Below are 14,340 nucleotides of genomic sequence, written 5' to 3'. Positions count from 1 at the left end.
GATGCGTGGAGAAGGGGCTGGCAGGACTTGGGGTGGTGCTGGGTTAGGGGTGCTAAGTTCTCTCTCCCTCAGGCTCCTCTGAAGAAGGTACCCCTGGGAGGCCTCCTGAATCAAGGGACAGAGCTGGAGGAGGACATCCCAGATCCCGAGGAGCTCGACTGGTGGTCCAAGTACTATGCATCGCTGCAGGAGCTCCAGGGGCAGGTGGGGGCAGAGCAGGGAAAATGGCAAGAAGAAGGAGCTCATCAAACATGGAGCTCTACAGTTTTCCAGAGCGCTTCATTACAGTCATCTTTTCTCATCTTCACAAGAATTCTAGAAGCTGGGGATCACTAGCTCCATTATCTAAGCTGTGTTGCTCAACAGAAATATCATGTGAGCTACGTATGTAATTCTAACTTTTTTAGTAGCCACATTTAAAAAAAAGTAAAAGGAAACAGGTGAAATTGATTTTAATAATATGTTTTATTTAACCGAATATGTCAAAATATCATTTCAATAAGTAACTATTATAAAAATTAATAATAGTATATTTTACATTCTTATTTAATACTAAAGTCTTAAAAAATCTGGTGTGTGTTTTACACTTATAGCACATGCCAATTTAGACTAGCCACATTTCAAGTGCTCAATAGTGACATGTAGCTGGTGGTTACTGTCTGGGACAGTGTAGGACTGGATGATAAACTGAAGCTTTGAAAATGCAAGTGGCTTACCCAGCTGGAACTTGAACTAAAGTTTCCCAACTCCCTATCCTGGAAAAGGTGGATTAAGGAAGTGACGGGTGGGGAAGAATCTCTGACCTGCCCTTTGATTTCAGACCAACTTTGATGAGGATGAAATGGATGATCCTGGGGATTCAGGTAAGAGATTTGGCTTTCTTGCTCGTCCTCCTTCTGTCTCCTTCCCTCCCCCACACCAGTATTCCTAACTGAGGCATTTCCACTGTTCCCAGATGGGGTCAACCTCGTTTCTGTGGATGGGGAAGCCCAAGACCAGGGTGAGGGTGAAGTCAAAGGCTCCATGTCCCAGAAAAAATCAATCGCCACCCTGAAGGTGACTGGGTGTTGGGGAGGGGGGATTCTGCTTGGATTCTGGACATCGGGCTGTCACTGAGGGCCTTGCCTTTCAGATTTACAACAGGTCCTTGGAGGAAGAGTTTAACCACTTCGAAGACTGGCTGAACGTGTTTCCCCTGTACCGAGGGCAAGCGGGCAATGATGGAGATGGAGAGGAGGAAGGGTCTGGACACCTTGTGGGCAAGTTCAAGGTGTGTTTGGGGAAGGAGGAGGGAACCAGGGAGCACAGGTGAGGATGCAGGTGGAAGATTCTCTTACTGGGGCCTTTACTGCCCTCCTTCATCCTCACCTCCAGGGCTCCTTCCTCATCTACCCTGAATCAGAGGCAATGTCGTTCTCTGAGCCCCAGATCTCCCGGGGGATCCCACAGAACCGGCCCATCAAGCTCCTCGTCAGAGTTTATGTTGTAAAGGTGAGCATCTGTCACTTCTGCATGCCTTCAACTCCAGCCAAGGTAATGTACACAAAACCTATAGGCTGAAAGATTTGGAAGGAACCTCAGGGATCAGAGTCCAGCTTCTTCATTTTTCAGGTGGGAAATCTTAGGCACAAAGTTAAGTGACTCCCCAGGCTTACAAAACTTGCTCATGGCAGAACCAGAATTTAGAGCATAGGTCTCCTGACCCCTTGTTCATAGGTCTAGTCCCATAGAAGGGGGAGTATAATTCCAGGAAGAGCACAGCTCTGAACGTCAAGCTTCACAATGGCTTGTCATCAAACGTGTTGGTACATGTCCTTCCATTGCTGCAGTTTTCATATGGTGCTCAGCAGGGCCCTGAAGTTTCCTTAAAGGCATCTCAGGAAATGAGGGGAATGAGTGGGTTGCTGCCCCTTTACTCCCAGAAACAGAACAGATGCTGTACTTTTATCTGGTTTAAATATAGGGATTCTGACTAAGATATAATTTAAAGAAGCATTCTGAGGCACTGTTCTACCATAATTTAAGCATCTTCATGCATAAATTAGATAGTAGGAGTCATCTTGACCTTCTGCTTCTGGCAATATTGCAGACTAGATCATCTGAAATAACTTCCTGATATATTACATCTAGAAATGCTAGATAAACAATCTTTTAAACAAATGCCAAGCTCATAAGAAAGGGAATTACCAGAGGGCCAAAATGAGGCAGCAGGAATCCCTGAACAAGTCCTGAAGCTCAGATTATCTTGAGAGGATTTGTCCATCCCTGGACCCCTAGCCTTGGGTTCTAATAGCCTATCCAGGGTTGGAGACACAACCAAGACCCTTGCATGAAGCAGCACCCAGGAAGGGCTCTGTTTTCATGAAAAGTGGGCAAGAGGAAGCCCACCCACTGGGAAAGGAGCCTGTAAAGTAAGTGGTCTGTCTCAGCCTCTGTTCCAATTCGGGAAAATAGAAAAAAAGGTCTTCTTTGAGAATATATTATTAGAATTTTGCCCTCACATTGATTTAACACTTGAATTTATATTATCTGCTTAGTCTAGAAAACTCAAAGCTGAGAGATTGGCTTAAAGTGGTCCCAAATCAGGCTTCACAGATTCCATAGATTTAGATAACCCCAAATTGCAAAATATATAAGAAAACAATTGATCAGGAAAAATTGTCAGAAAAAACAACACAAAGGAGAATTAGACTTCTAAGGGCTTCAGATGTTAGAATTTTCAAATATTAGAAATGTAAAACAACTATTAAAATATTTCACAAGTAGAAAACAAGAGGCTATCAAAAATGACTGGGCAGTTTTGAAAATAATCACATACAATTTCTAAAAATGGAAGACCATTAAAATAAAATCTTATTAAATGCCCATACATAGCAGAACAGTATAACAGAGTACTATGCAACTGTCAAAAAGAATGAGGAAGATCTCTATGAAATGATATGGAGTGATTTCCAGGACATAGTAATAAAATGAAAAAAGCAAAGTGCAAAAGAGTATCTATAGTGTGTATGCTACTTCCATGTGAGAAAGAAGAAGATATAAGAAAATACATGTTTGCTCCTTTGTGCCCCAGAAATATCGGAAGGATAAACTAGAAACTAAAGAAGCTGGTTACCTAAAGAGAGGAATGGTAAAGGGGTGGAAACAGGGAGAATGAGATCAAGGTAGCATTCAAATAGTACATAATAGTGTCTCCCATAAGCCAGGCATGAAGCTGAGAGCTGCTACCCTGGAATTAACAAGCTAATTCTAAAATTTCTATGGAAGAGCAAAGCGCCAACAATAGCCAAGACAATTTTGAAGAACGATGTAGGGAGACAAGAATTATTACAAAGCTATAGTAATTAAGACAGTGTAGTTTGGGCATAGGAATAGATAAATAGGCCAATGGGACAGGGTAGGAACTTAAAACAGACCCAGACATAGATGGAAATTTTTACCAGAGTTGGCACTGCAGAGCAGTGGGGGGAAAGATGGCAACAGGGTAGAAATTTAACAAAACAGACCCAGGCGCCGGCCCATGGCCAAGTGGTTAAGTTTGCACGCTCTGCTTCAGTGGTGCAGGGTTTCACTGGTTTGGATCCTGGGTGCGGACTGAGCACCGCTCATCAAGCCACGCTGAGGCAGTGTCCCACATGCCACAACTAGAAGGACCCACAACTAGAATATATAACTATGTACTAGCAGGCTTTGGGGAGAAGAAGGAAAAATAAAATCTTTAAAAAAAACAGACCCAGGGGCCAGCCCGGTGGCACAGCGGTTAAGTGCACACGTTCTGCTTCGGCTGCCCCAGGTTCGCCGGTTCAGATCCCAGGTGCGGACATGGCACCGCTCATCAAGCCATGCTGTGGTAGGCATCCCACACATAAAGTAGAGGAAGATGGGTACAGATGTTAGCTCAGGGCCAGTCTTCCTCAGCAAAAAGAGGAGGATTGGCAGCAGATGTTAGCTAAGGGTTAATCTTCCTCAAAAGAAAAAAACCAGACCCAGACTTAGATGGAAATTTATACCAGAGTTGGCACTGCAGATTAGTTGGGGGCGGGGAATGGGACTGTTCTAGAAGTGGTCCCATGAAAATTTCTTACCCATGTGGAAAAAAAATAAAATTAAACTCCTAATTTACAGCATTCACATAAAAATCCAGCAAAATAAAATATTTGATTATAACGAGCAAAACTGTAAGCTAATATTAAAATATCTTTATGATCTTGGGTGGGGGGAAGTTTTCTTAATATGCAAAAGAGTACAAACCATAAATTAGGAAACAAATGATACATGTGACTACACTGAGATTAAACTTCTGGGCATCCATAAACTTTAAAATAAGTGACAAGACTGGACACAGACAGGAGTAAGGTGTTTGCCCTATGCATAATCAATTTACGGTTAGTGTCTGCAATATGCGTAATAACTCCTACAAACCTATAAGAAGCAGACAAAAAAGAAAAGAAAAATTGAGAAAAAATATGAAAAGGCAGTTGACCAAAGAAGAAACTCCAATGGCCAATAAACATATAAAAAATCCTAAACTTTAATAGTAATCAGGACATGCAAATAATTGAAATCGTGAGAAAGCAATTTCCTCCTTTCAACTGGCAAGATTAGCAGTGCTACTGGATGGGGTCTGGGGAGGCTGTGGAGTTCCACGCAGTGCTGGTGGGAAGGTGTGTGAGTTTTCTGTGGCCGCTATAACAAATGACCGCAAACTCAGTGACTTCCACAGCACAGATCTATTGTCTTAGAGTTGTGAAGGGCAGAAGTCCAAAACAGGTCTTACTGGGCTAAAATCAAGGTGTTGGCAGGCTGCATTCCTTCTAGAGGCTCTTGGGGAGAACTGTTTCCTTGTCTTTTTGACCTTCTAGAGGCAGCCTGTGTGTCTTGGCTCATGGCCTCTTCCTTCATCTTCAAAGCCAGCATGGCGGCATCTTCAAATCTCTGACTCTCCTGTCTCCCTCTTTCACTTATAAGGACGTTTGTGATTACACTGGGCTCACCTGGATAATCTAGGACAATCTCTCCATCTCATCTCCATCTCCATCTCTTGATTTAATCGCATCTGCAAAGTCCCTTTTGCCGTGTAAGGTAACATATCCATAAACTCAGGGGATGAGTCCTTGGACATCTTGCAGGGGGCGGTGGAGGGGGAGAGGGTGCACAATATTCTGCCTGCCACAGAATGTAAATTACTATGTAATAACAACTTTAGAGAACAATTTGGCAATATTTAAAAAGATGAAAGATTCTCATAGCCAATACCCAGTAAGTATACTTCTAGAAATAATCTTCGAGAAATTCTTACATGTATGTATAAGCAAACAGATAAGAATTGCTCTTTCCAGTATTATTTGTAATAATAAAAAATTTAGAAATAACCTAAAGTGTTAGTGTTCCTAAATAGGAGAGAGAGAGGGTGTCAGTCATATAACAAATACTACAGTTAAATGGATAAAACTGCAGCAAGATGTATCCACACGGATAAACCTCCCAACATAAATTTGGATGAAGTAAGCAAGTTGGATGATTCTCAGTTTGTGGAAGATGGCTCCAACAGAGGATTTCGCCTTCCTCTTCTTGAAAATCATCCCAAAACAAAGAGAACAAACAAAAATCCGGCTTCCAATTATGAAATCAGAGCATTTAAACTGCAAACCACAGGAAGGCTGGAAGAGTGTCTGAGAGCTGTGCAGATGAAGTAGTGTGCACAAGAGAGCGGGGAGAGGACATCACTCAGCAGAGCTCAGGGTTAACCCAGTCTGTGTCTCAAGGTGGCAGGGCCCACCCTGAGGGTTAAAGCTTGCACCGCTCACCAAAAGCTAAAAATGCTGGGGAAAATTTTTAAAACATCTTTCATAAAGATATGTTATAAAACTGGGGAAAAAAATCTTTTAAATGCAATGCTGAGCTTCCAAGAAAGTAAGTGATTTTGGGCAGGACCCGAAGTAAAAGCAGGAGCTATTTTAAAGTGTACCCAGGATTTTCTTTGTGGCCATGTATGGTGAGGCTAACAGATCAGGAGACCATTGTCATTGAAAGGATAGTCTGTTGTTTGTTTCAGTTCTCAAGAGGAGGGAGGATGCTGCACCGTGCAGAGCCACACAGGGAAGCACCAGGGTCAGTCAGGAGGCAGAAGGAGTGAGGGGCCTGTGAGGGGCAGAGCCCTTATTGTGGTTCCTGCAGGAAAGACAAGGCAGGGTAAGCAGGCTTAGGATTGGTTAGTTTGAATAATTCCTGTGGGCTCTGGCGTACAGGGACTATTCCCTGTCTCTAGTTGTCTGGTACCTGGCCCTGGGGTGATTAGGGCAGAGGAATATTACTTCCTGGAGAATAAGAGCCAAATAGAGGAGGTTCAGAGCATGGGCTCTGGATTGGTTGTTTGTATATAAAACAGGTGCATTGTTCACTAACTCTAGGATTAGCTAGCCCTGGGAAGGGCAGTCTCTCCAGGATCAGTAAAGCCCCAATCTGGATACCAGAGTATCCAGAATAAAGAAAATAAGCAGATAGAGTTAACATAGGAACCTTGCGAGATAAGTGAGTGCTAAAGCTGCTTTCACAGTTACTGCTGACCCTGGAGACCTCAGCGTTCCCATAGATGGCTGACAGGCAATGGGGACAGAAGATAAAGCCCAGGGGAGGAGTGTGACTGGAAGACCTCACGTAAAGCGGAGCCCCACAAGGCTACACCCTCGGCATAAGGATGAACAAGAACAGGAACTTGTAAGACAGAGGGGACACCAAGGAAACTTGCCTGTCTGAAACTTGGCACTGGTTATAGGGGACAAATTTCCCCTAAGCATCCATGACCACAGGCCAGCTCTAGTACAGTTCTGGGCCTGAGTTCCTACCATCTCTGTGAGCCCCAAACCTCAACTGGAGGATTTCATTTAAAGTGGTTGCAGGTTGGTACTTTGCCCAGGAAGCTGGGCAGAAGCAAAAGCAAGCCCTTCCTGGCGGAGAGCACCTGCAGGCTGGGCCCTCAGGATGAGATTAACTTAGTGTGAGTCCAGATAAAAAGTACCCAATTACAAAGAAACAAGCCACTGTGAATAAGAATAGCAAAAATAACAGCAGATTCACACCCCCAGGGTCGTTGATATTGGAATGACTAGAGAACATAAAATAACTATATATGAAATGTTTGAAGAGATGAAAGAATACATTTAAAATGCACAAGAAACAAGAGACTATTAAAAGTAAAGAGCAGGCCTGGCCCCGTGGCGCAGCGGTTAATTGTCCACGTTCTGCTTGGTGGCCCGGGGTTCGCTGGTTCGGATCCCGGGTGCGGACATGGCACCGCTCATTAAGCCATGCTGTGGCAGGTGTCCCACATATAAAGTAGAGGAAGATGGGCACGGATGTTAGCTCAGGCCCAGTCTTCCTCAGCAAAAAGAGGAGGATTGGCAGCAGTTAGCTCAGGCCTAATCTTCCTCGGAAAAAATAAAAATAAATAAATAAAAAATAACAAAAGTAAAGAGCAAATTTGAAGAACCAGATGGAATTTTTAGAAATTAAAAGTGTAATATTTCAAATTAAAAACTCAATGGTGGAGCAAAAGGTTTGAACAGTCACTTTACAAAAGAAAATATACATAAAGCCAATAAGCATATGGCAAGATGCTCAAAATGCTTAGTCATCAGGGAAATGCAAATTAAAACATGAGCTACAATTTCAAATACACTAGAATGACTAAAATAATAAAGACTGACAATACCAAGTGTTAGTAAAGGGTTAGAGCAACTGGAACTCTCATATGTTGCAGGAAGGGGTGTAAAAACACTAAAAGTGTATTGCTGTATATAAATTATACTTCAATAATTTATATATGTTATGTATTTACTAAATTATATAGTTATCAAAACAGAAAAAATGTAATATATACAGTTTAAAAAACATGCAAACTGGTGCTGTCTATTGCTGAGGGATGCATATATACGTAGTAAAAGTACTTTTACCTTTTTTGTGAGTGATAAACCCCAAGTAAAGCTTCTGGCTACTTCAGGGATGGAAAGGGAATTAAATCAGGTAAGGGGTTCAGAGGGCTTCCATTTGTTGGTAGTGTTTTATTTAACAAGCTGGGCATATATGCACATTGTGTGATTCTTTTATTTAGTTAAAATACTCTTGATTAAAAAAGTAACAGATGCTCATTGTAAAAAATAAAAGTCAAACTATACAGAAAGTTATGAATTGGATAGTAAAGCTCTTATACATCTTTCCACAAATTTTCAGTGTTTCATTATATTTTTCATTATGCCTATTTGCATTTCTTATGTATTTCATAATACATTTAAAAGAAAATAAAAGTCATCTTGTCCAGTCTCTCAGTCAACTCATTGTGGTGGGAGATCTCTGCTTGGTAACTTCCTGCTTACACTTAATCTGAGATTAGGTCCAGCAAGCGTAACCTTGGGTCATGACAATGACACTTCTCTCAGTTCCACCCCATACGGTCCCCCTAGGCTACCAACCTGGCTCCCGCGGACCCCAACGGCAAAGCAGACCCCTACGTGGTGGTGAGCGCTGGCCAGGAGCGTCAGGACTCCAAGGAGCGCTACATCCCTAAGCAGCTGAACCCCATCTTTGGAGAGTGAGGCTGGTCCCCGGGCTTGGGAATGGGGAGTGACTTTATCATCTGACCCTGTGGCCCACGGGCTGCCACTCAGGCAGCTGGCGTGGTGATGGTGGGAGAATGGTCAGAGGCTGCTGAGACCCCTGACACCCCTACCCCCACAAGACCGCCTCCTAGGGCATAGAGGTGGCCTCAGCTATTCTTCCTCCTGGCCAGGGTCCTGGAGCTCAGCATCTCTCTCCCTGCTGAACCGGAGCTGACAGTGGCTGTGTTTGATCATGACCTTGTGGGTTCTGACGACCTCATCGGGGAGACCCACATTGATCTGGAAAATCGATTCTACAGCCACCACAGGGCAAACTGTGGGCTGGCCTCCCAGTATGACGTGTGAGTCTGACAAGCCTTCAGGAGCCATTCTGAGTCTGACCAAAGATGTTCAAGTTCACATTCCCATTGGTGTTTCTAGATTCTCTGATTTCACAGAAGGGGACCCCGTGACTAAGACGTTAGAGCTTTAGTGGTCGAGACCTGGGCTTTGGAGTTGGAATTATGTAGCTCATAAGTCACTTGACCCCTCTGAGCCTCAGTTTCCTCATCTGCAAAATGAAAGTAATAATATCAGTATCTCCTTCATAGGAGCACCTGGCATACATCTTTGATTTTCATGGGTACCATAAGCAAGGATTAATCTGTCTTCCACTGGAGTTATGAATCTGGATCCCACGTCTTCAAGGGTCCCCATCCCTGCCCCTGTGGCCAGTTGTGTCCATATGCCAGCCCCAGCAGAGGCATCTTCCTTTTTTTGCCCGCAGGGACGGGTACAATGCCTGGCGTGATGCATTCCGGCCTTCGCAGATCCTGGCGGGTCTGTGCCAACGCTGTGGCCTCCCCAGTCCTGAATATCGAGCCAGGGCTGTCAAGGTGGGCAGCAAAGTCTTTCTGACATCGCCTGAGACCATGCTGCCAGGTACCAGCCCCTCTCTGTTGGACAGTCCAGAGGGAGCAAGGTGATAGAACAAGGTACAGGGGCCCCCTGGTGCCCAGTCTAGTGTGCTCCCAAAAGAGCCCCCTCCTTCTGCAAGCAGAGGGAGTGAGTTTGGCCGAGTAAGGATGAGCTTCTTGGATGGTGGGGAGAAAATGGTCTTTGTTGGTGAGTGTGAAATCCCCAAAAGCCAAAGTGGACCCTCAGAACCCTAGCTAATTGAATTCCCAGAACACAGATTGGCCCATAGGGGATACCATACAACAGGATGTGGCTGCAGAATTGAGCTCATGCCTCATAAATGGCTGGTGATCTGTCTCTAAACAGGGTCTGTGTAAAGGCCACAGCCCCTCCAATACCACTGTCCCCCTCACTGCTGGCTTTTCGCTGGCAAAAGTTGTTACAGCAGCATCCTCCCACTTTCTGTGCATTGTGCACTTGCCATCCTGCCCACGGGCTTTGTCTAACGCAGCGGCTGCCTCCACTTAGAGCTTCTGTTGAGGGGTGTGAGGAAGAAGGGAGGAGGCCTGGGGACTCTGTGGAACCCACACTCACACACCTTTTGTTGCAGGTGGGGGGTGCCCCAAGGTGGCAAGTGAGGTCTCTGAGGAGGCCCAGGCTCTGCTGGTGCTGCAGCGCTGGCAGGAGATGCCAGAGCTTGGGATCCAGCTGGTACCAGAGCACGTAGAAACACGACCCCTCTACCATCCCCGCAGCCCGGGGCTGCTGCAGGTGAAGGAGGGCTCAGCAATCAACCCCAGAACCCCAGGACTCCCACTTGGTCCTGGACCCTGGGGCCCCAGGATGCCCTTTCCCCAAGACCTCCACCTGGGCACCACTCTGCCACTTCTGATTCTGGCTTCTGATCCTGGTCCCCAGTATCCCCACTCCAGTCTTGGACCTCTATCTTGGACCCCACACCCCCACCCCCACCTCTGGTCCTGCAGGATCCCCACCCACTCTGGGCCACCAAGGCTCAGACCTAGCACTCCCAACCTGACCTCTACCCCAGGTCCCTAGGATCTGGACATTGGGAACACCAGATCTTACTTTTGATCTCAACCTTCCACTTCTGGGGCCTCATCCCTGAACCCCTAACCTAACCTCAACCCTGGAACCCTCACTTCAGATTCTACCCTCATCTTCATCTCCTAGGATCTGCCTGACTGTGCACTCTTGACCCCAGCTCTTCTCTCTACCTGGGGCAAGGCATAGTCACTGGCTGCAGGGCTGTCGTGGGAGGTGGGGACCCCAGCAAGACCCTTCAGCCTCTTCCTGTGTCCCCAGGGATCACTTCACATGTGGATTGACATCTTCCCTCGGGATGTGCCTGCTCCACCCCCGGTTGACATCAAGCCTCGGCAGCCAGTCAGGTGAGAGAGAGTCCTGCCCTCTCCTCCCATGGGGTGGGTGTATCTTGGACTGCCCTATGAGGGCCCTTCTGAAAACCGAAGCCCTCAGTAAAGCAGGCAGAGGCTACTGAACTAGGCTTTTCAGTTAGGAGAGCCCTTAAATTCCCTTTTTTTCATAAGCCATTGTGAGTTTGGTGTCTGTCACTTGCACCTGAAAGGGTTCAAATACCAATACACCCCCTTCCTACCTGAGCTAGTCTGAGTGGAGTTCTATGTGGGGTGTATGTACTTCAGATGTCAGCAATCTGTCATTTTCTACCTCTGGGCTCTGCTTTCCTTGGTGTCACTCTCAAGCAGGCTTTTGCAGTCCGGAGGCAAGGTGCCTTTTAATGGTGCTGGGCTTACATCTTACCAACTAGACTACTTGAGTAGAAAAATAAACACCTCTTTCCTACTTAGAGCAAAAGTCTCAGGGCTGACTCTCATTGGACCAGCTTGGGTTGAATGCTGATCCCTGAACCAATCATTGTGGTCAGGGGGCTGTAATATGCTGATTGACCAGTCCTAGGTGATATCCTAGGTGATGTACCCACCTCTGCAGCCAGGTAGGGGTGGGTCTGCCCCACCAGAATCACACAGATTGTCAGTAGTGGGCATGGGGGTAGGGGTCACCAACAGAAAATCAGGGTGCTGTCAACAAATGAGGGGAAATTGATGCAAGAGAAAACCAGAGATATCCAGGAAGCTCATGACAGTCAAGGACAGGGCTATTTGGGGTAGGATCAAGAATGTTGCAGCCCCTCCTTCTGTCCCTGAGGAGCATGTGCTGTCATCACCACTCTGTCGCTCCTTCACCCACTTCTCTCTGCAGACTGGCTTTCTCTCTTTTGTACCCTAAAACTTCGGCTTGCACCTCACTTTGGCTTGCAGTGCCTCCAACTCTGCTTCTGTTGATACACAACTCGACCTTTCAGGGTTCTGATTCCAAATTTATGGGGGAGAGAAACTTGTTGGCCCAGCTTGGGTCAGCAGACCATTCCTGGTGCCATCCGCTGTGGCTAGGGGAGTCGGTGATACCTGGGGCTGTCCCTTTAAGGGAACACAGATGTCCTGATCACCCAGCTGGTATCGGGTGCTCAGTGAATGTCAGTGGCCCTGGCCGGGGTCCTTCCCGCTTCCTGCAGCCCCTCTCAGGACCCCTCTCATGAGTCTAAAAACCCTCTCCCAATACATCCCCCAGCTACGAGCTCAGAGTCATTATCTGGAACACGGAAGATGTGGTTCTGGATGATGTGAACCCGCTCACTGGAGAGATGTCAAGTGACATCTACGTGAAAAGGTAGGCCTGCAGGTGGGGCTGGGCCGATGGCTGTAGACTGAGGTGAGATAGCAAACAGGGGCTGAGGCCCTTGCGCTGAGCCAGAGCCCTGTCCCCTAGGCCCTCTCTTGTGCCTGGAGCTGGGGGAAGGGACTGGCATGCTGGGTGAGCCAAGGGGAAGCTGGGTGAGGAGCCGAGTTCTGGGTTTGGTCCCAGCACTGCTGCCCACCCCCTCCACCTGCACCTTTCCCCTGGCTGCAGCTGGGTGAAGGGGCTGGAGCACGACAAGCAGGAGACAGACGTCCACTTCAACTCTCTGACTGGGGAGGGGAACTTCAACTGGCGCTTCGTATTCCGCTTCGACTACCTGCCCACGGAGCGGGAGGTGAGCGTCCGGCGCAAGCCCGGACCCTTCGCCCTGGAGGAGGCCGAGTTCCGGCAGCCGGCTGTGCTGGTCCTGCAGGTCTGGGACTATGACCGCATCTCCGCCAACGACTTCCTTGGTACTGCTTAGCCTTCTTCCTACCTCAACCCCTAGCCCCAATTACTGCCCTCATTGCCCCTGCCCCCCTGGCCCTACCCCACTGGCCTGAGGTTCTCTTCTCGAGCCCAACACTGAAACCTGGGTTTCAGACCCTAGGTCACTAACCCTTGTGTTCTGGCCTAGTTACTGAATTTATTCAGCCCTGAGCACCATAACCTCCATTCCCATCCAAAGTCCCCGACTCAATCCTCTGATTTGACCTGAGCCAGGTCACTCTGGACTCTTGACTCCATGGCCCGTGGACCCTGCTTTGGCAATCTGGTCCGGTCCTTGGCCCTGTTTCATCAGGGCCTGACAGCTGCTGACGTTTGGGCTGTGGTGTGTGGTCCATAGCTGTCTGATACCCTGACTGTGTCCTGCTGTGCCGCCTCCTCCCCCTTGGCCCAGATACACCTTGATGTCCTGCCTAACCCGGAGAGCTCTGGACTTGCAGGTTCCCTGGAGCTGCAGCTACCAGACATGGTGCGTGGGGCCCGGGGCCCCGAGCTCTGCTCTGTGCGGCTGGCCCAGGACGGGACCGGGCCGAGGTGCAATCTGTTTCGCACCCGGCGCTTGCGGGGCTGGTGGCCTGTAGTGAAGCTGCGGGAGCCGGAGGATGAGGAGCGGGAGCAGCGGGAGGCGCAGGCTGGCAAGAAGAGGCGGAGGAAGAGGAGGAAGGGCCGGCCAGAAGACTTAGAATTTTCAGACTCTGGCGGCAACATGTACATCCTCACGGTGGGTGCAGCCAGGGCAGGGACAGGCCAGCGGAGGGCCAGGCCTGAGCCCGCCCAAGAGCTTCGCTTCTGTTTCCCCCTTTTCTAGGGGAAAGTTGAGGCAGAATTTGAGCTGCTGACTGTGGAGGAGGCAGAGAAACGGCCAGTGGGGAAGGGGCGGAAGGAGCCTGAGCCCTTAGAGAAGCCCAAGTGAGTTGGGGGGCAGAGGAGTCCAGGCCAGGGCTGAGGAAAGGGAGATGGGGGCGGCCCAGGGGCTTCCTCATCATTCTGATGCCACCTTCCCCACACAGCCGCCCCAAAACCTCGTTCAACTGGTTTGTGAACCCACTGAAGACCTTCGTCTTCTTCATCTTACGCCGGTACTGGCGCATCCTGGTGCTGCTGCTGCTGCTGGCCTTGATCACCATCTTCCTCCTCCTTGTCTTCTACACCATGCCTGGCCAGATCAGCCAGGTCATCTTCCGCCCCCTCCACCAACCCCGTGACACTGACCTTGGACACTCATCCCATAATGCCAACCCCTCAACTCCCACTCCTGGCAGTCCTTCCCACTAATATGAGCTATCCGACTTCACTGCTTGCTTTGAGTAAACCTTATCATGCATCCACTCTGATGCCTAAATATGTGCTGCTCAGAATAACCCCGGGGGCAGAGAACAGAGACGTTCTTAGGTGACCTCAGGTGCTGGGGATTTACGGGATGAATGAATACACAGGGATGGAAGGCTGCCCACAAGGCCCTGCCACTGGGAAGAACAGGACCTGGCAAGAGGTTCCAGGGCTGAGGACCCCTGGCCACCGAGGTGCCATGCCCTCTGAGCAGCCCACCTGTTGCTCCTGCTCCTGCCAATGGCTGGGTCCC

At 48.1% G+C, this 14,340-nt stretch overlaps 1 protein-coding gene across 1 annotated transcript in view; it reads left to right on the top strand.

Annotated features, from left to right (window-relative positions):
• Window positions 1-14,042, top strand: part of LOC124248945 (fer-1-like protein 4) — a 41,442-nt gene extending 27,400 nt beyond the window's left edge. Inside the window, exons 31-45 of the mRNA XM_046679617.1 lie at window positions 73-204; window positions 821-863; window positions 956-1,056; window positions 1,133-1,270; window positions 1,375-1,491; window positions 8,460-8,587; window positions 8,786-8,956; window positions 9,382-9,536; window positions 10,123-10,283; window positions 10,839-10,924; window positions 12,144-12,242; window positions 12,483-12,724; window positions 13,199-13,479; window positions 13,567-13,667; window positions 13,769-14,042. Of these exons, the coding sequence (XP_046535573.1) occupies window positions 73-204; window positions 821-863; window positions 956-1,056; window positions 1,133-1,270; window positions 1,375-1,491; window positions 8,460-8,587; window positions 8,786-8,956; window positions 9,382-9,536; window positions 10,123-10,283; window positions 10,839-10,924; window positions 12,144-12,242; window positions 12,483-12,724; window positions 13,199-13,479; window positions 13,567-13,667; window positions 13,769-14,033 (2,220 nt within the window). The 3' untranslated portion in view covers window positions 14,034-14,042. The remainder of the gene's footprint in view (window positions 1-72; window positions 205-820; window positions 864-955; window positions 1,057-1,132; window positions 1,271-1,374; window positions 1,492-8,459; window positions 8,588-8,785; window positions 8,957-9,381; window positions 9,537-10,122; window positions 10,284-10,838; window positions 10,925-12,143; window positions 12,243-12,482; window positions 12,725-13,198; window positions 13,480-13,566; window positions 13,668-13,768) is intronic.
• Window positions 14,043-14,340: the final 298 nt, after the last annotated feature.

The sequence above is a fragment of the Equus quagga genome, chromosome 12 (genome assembly GCF_021613505.1).
Source record: "Equus quagga isolate Etosha38 chromosome 12, UCLA_HA_Equagga_1.0, whole genome shotgun sequence".
NCBI classification, from domain to species: Eukaryota; Metazoa; Chordata; class Mammalia; order Perissodactyla; family Equidae; genus Equus; species Equus quagga.
The sequence above is the reverse complement of the archived record's forward strand: the minus strand, read 5'-3'. Positions and strand labels throughout refer to the sequence as shown.